Source organism: Lutra lutra, chromosome 8 (assembly GCF_902655055.1).
Source record: "Lutra lutra chromosome 8, mLutLut1.2, whole genome shotgun sequence".
In the NCBI taxonomy this organism is placed as follows: domain Eukaryota; kingdom Metazoa; phylum Chordata; class Mammalia; order Carnivora; family Mustelidae; genus Lutra; species Lutra lutra.
Window position 1 is genome coordinate 59,563,358 of NC_062285.1, and position 3,860 is coordinate 59,567,217.

Below are 3,860 nucleotides of genomic sequence, written 5' to 3' on the forward strand. Positions count from 1 at the left end.
CATTGCAGGAGGCATTTTACACCAGACTTCACTATTGGAAAGACACTTTCTTCATCTGTCCCTCTTTCACATGGTTCAAGGTCATCCTCTACTTCCAGCCATATTTTCAACCATACTTGCTTAGTGTGATAGAATTCCTATTCCAGTCTTTCATGCACCCCTCCAATGCCTCTAGGTAGAATGGAGGAGAAATGCAGTAGCAAACTTTTGCTGTATTTCTGAACATGTATCTCTTTGCTATCAGGAATTTCTGCTCATCTCTCTTGGCACCAAGATCCTCTACATTCTTTTCACTCATGCTACTTCATATTCTGATTATCCATGATATAGAAGGCCAGATAAAACTGGGAGGAGTCTAGGGCACCTGGGTGGCTCAATCAGTTAAGCATCTGCCTTAAGCTCAGGTCATGATCCCAGAGTCCTGGAATTGAGCCTTATGTCAGGCTCCCTGCCCAGTGGGGAGTCTGTTTCTCTCTGCCACTCTACTCCTTTCTCTACTCATGTGCTCTCTCTCTCAAATAAATAAAATCTTAAAAAAAAGAGAGGAGTTTGCCCTGATTTTAAAGAGTTGTAGGATATAACAGTTTGGAATACCTTCAGTGTGGAAGTCTTAAATAGTTAGATACCCACGACAATATAAGAAATCAGGTTTAGAGATTGGAATAAAGAGAGTGAGCCCTGCCATGAAGGAGGCTAACAGCTATTGGCTCTGTGACATGAAGCTTGATGCCAGCAAAGTGGAGTAATTATTGAGAACTAGTACCCTTAACTCTACTTGCTCAAGGGCACTGAAAAGCTCAGATCCAGAATCTTGTTTTATAGGCCCCAGATATATCCTAGCCCAATCTTAAAGTGTTCAAAGTCTTATCTTCCCACTAGCTTGGGTTACTCTATTTTTAACCTTCTGTGGCCAACTCTGAGGCTGTCTATAAGTTTCCATACCCACGAACAAATCTACAAGTTAGATTTGGATTTACATAATGTCTTAATTTACACCAATGTATCTGGCTATTTAGTGGTAGTGGTGGTTAGGGGTGGAGAGCCTGATAATAGCTCATAGGATAGCTAGATACTATCATACATACTTTTCAAATTCTGTTTTCCTAAGTATGAGGTTTCTGGATCCAAGTTATATCTGATTCTCGCAGTCTATGTTGCTGTAGACTATCTCTATTCCTGAGCTCCCAGCCATGAACCACCACCTCAAGGGACTCTTCTTGGGCTTTGTTCCATGCCTGGGTTGATTGGAGAAGTGCCAACCAAATTCTGATCCTGGGACTATGGCATGTAATGATACACACTCCTTTTTCATATTCTGTATGGCTCTAGGGGGAAGCGGGTTTTGGCTATGGACCCTTATTTTATTTTCTGATTGCTTCATTTATATTACTCCTGAGGCCTTCTTTGTTCCTGAAGTAGGCTGGGGACATCCTGCTTCCTAGAACCAAATCTACAAGAAACAAAATTACACACAAAGCCAAATGGGAATAGAATCATGATCGAAACTCTGGGCAGAAAACAATACCTGTATGGATTAGAGATTAGGGGAGGAGAAGGAAAAATGAGGTAAAAGTACGGGAAGGAAGCTGGCAGGCTCACTGTTTCTGTGTTGGCATGAGTAGTCTCTCTTCATCTTCTTCCTGGATATAGGGCTTGGTGCCAGGGCCTCTGAGGCTTTCCCCACAAATAAAAGGAGGTGAAGCTGTGTGACACTGCATTTCAGGTTCTTGGGGGTAGCCGAAATGATGTCCTTTATCTCTCTGCTCCTGGTTGGCATCATGTTTCCTGCCATCCCGGCAAAGCAATTTACTAAATGTGAGCTGTCCCAGGTTCTGAAAGACATGGATGGCTTTGGAGGCATTGCCTTGCCTGAATGTGAGTTCCCTGCTGCTTCATTTTATCCCATTCTTCTCTTTTTCCTCTCCACTTTTATTCAATTATCTAATAATCCTCTTATGTGCTTATGTGTTTACTCTTTTATTACATTTATTAATATATCTTCCCTTTCTCTTATTGTCTGATCCTTTTTGAAATCCTTCATCTCATCAAGATACTTTGTGCTTTGCCATATTCTGGAGATTGGCTAGAGAGCCTTTCTACGTCTGGTAATACAGGTCCTCATTTATGTTATAAATGCCGTGCCTGGACACCTCTGTATTACCTCTCTCTCATTTTCCCCTCAGGGATCTGTACTATATTTCATACCAGTGGTTATGATACACAAACCATAGTCAATAACAATGGCAGCACAGAATATGGACTCTTCCAGATCAACAATAAAGTTTGGTGCAGGGACAACAAGATCCTTCAGTCAAGGAACATCTGTAACATCTCCTGTGACAGTGAGTAGCCTCTTTTATCCTGTTCCTCTGTTTTCCCAGAGCCTACCCCTGGGCTAGTCTCCTGTTTGGTATCAAGAATACCTCTGGCTACACTGCCTACAACTGTGGGGCCTGACTTGACAGTACTGAATAAAAGTCTATTAGAATTTTCATGTTCACCAGACCTCCAGGCAGTCCCCTGAAGTAGAGGATTTTAGCTGTCTGTATATCTTGAAGTTTGATACCCTGCATTTTCAGAGTTGATGAAGTTGATAATTCTTCTGAAGACACCCAAGAGAAGTGAAGAGAGTCCTTATCTCTTCAGTATCTCTATCAGTAAGGTGGGGGACCTTACTGTATTGGCCTTTTCATATAGGAAGGCAACAAGCACAAGTATCCAGTTCAGAGAAGGACCAGACTTAGTAAATCCAGGGAAGAGGGAACTCATTATCTTTCTGGGTAATACTTAGTTCTCACATTCCTGTCTTTGTAACTCCTGCCAGAGTTCCTGGATGATGACCTTACTGATGACATGATTTGTGCCAAGAAGATTCTGAATAAGGAAGGAATCAACTACTGGTGAATCCCATTCTATTTTCTACTTATCCCTTCCCCTTCTTTTTCTCACTCCTTTAGTGCAGCACAGCTGCCTCTATTTATCTCTCTTTCTATTTATATATATCTCTCTATTTCCTGGCCATTTAATCTAGAGGGTAGTTTCCAAAACAGAACTCATCAAACGGACTCAGATTCCCAATTTACCAAGCCTCCCTAATGCCACTCCTCTTTAGCAATATTCCTAATAAGCATAGGGAATAGAGGGCGGAGACCCAGGGCTCCCTTCACATGGACATGGACATCTATTTCTGCCGGTTTAGTCTTGGACCCTGAAACAAGCCCTTGATACCATTTGCATGGCTTTTCCAGCTCTACAATTTTCTTGAAGTCTTAAAACTGGACCTTAACCCACTGGGTGGCTCAATGTCCCTTGCCTTCTGGCTAAGAAAGTCTTTCTCTAATTTTCATCTATACTCTTCCACTTTGGCCCTCCTGGGGGTAAAGCTAGATGGAAGTTTAAGCTAAGATCCAGTCAGCCAACTTGCCTGTCTTCTTTTCCATTATCAGGTTGGCCCATAAACCACTCTGCTCTGAGAAGCTGGAACAGTGGCACTGTGAGAAGTTGTGAGTGCCTGCTGTCATTGTTACTTCTGCCCTCTGTATGTTCCTAGAATGTCTCCTCCCTAAGGCTGCCTGAGTTTGCTTCTTTCTTCCCCCTTGAAGCTGATTTGTCTCTGAGTCCTGAGCCCTATCGTGACACCATTGAACACTTGAGGACTGTTCTCCGGTGATGCATGACTGTACACTGGACTTTTGACCCTTGCTCATTGCCCTCTGATGGCACCTTTACTACAACAATGGATTCTGTCTTGAATAAAGGGCCTGATTTTGAGTGGCTGACTGTATTTTCTTCCCAGAGGGAGGAGAAGGAGGAAATAGTGTGAGTGGGTGGACACTGAAGCTTAAGTCATAGTCATCTTC

At 42.7% G+C, this 3,860-nt stretch overlaps 1 protein-coding gene across 1 annotated transcript; it reads left to right on the forward strand.

Moving 5' to 3' along the window:
• Window positions 1–1,742: 1,742 nt before the first annotated feature.
• Window positions 1,743–3,561, forward strand: LALBA (lactalbumin alpha). The gene is made up of 4 exons (XM_047743109.1): window positions 1,743–1,875; window positions 2,184–2,342; window positions 2,825–2,900; window positions 3,447–3,561. Exons 1-4 carry the CDS (start codon window positions 1,743–1,745, stop codon window positions 3,505–3,507), a joined length of 429 nt encoding a protein of 142 aa, XP_047599065.1. The 3' UTR covers window positions 3,508–3,561.
• The last annotated feature ends 299 nt before the right edge of the window (window positions 3,562–3,860 follow it).

Bases quoted from the DNA above. Each gene is read 5' to 3' on its own strand.
- LALBA (XM_047743109.1), top strand. From the start codon at position 1,743: ATGATGTCCTTTATCTCTCTGCTCCTGGTTGGCATCATGTTTCCTGCC. The intron at 2,343-2,824 runs GTGAGTAGCCTC...AACTCCTGCCAG, and splicing joins CTGTAACATCTCCTGTGACA to AGTTCCTGGATGATGACCTT. The intron at 2,901-3,446 runs GTGAATCCCATT...TTCCATTATCAG, and splicing joins AAGGAAGGAATCAACTACTG to GTTGGCCCATAAACCACTCT.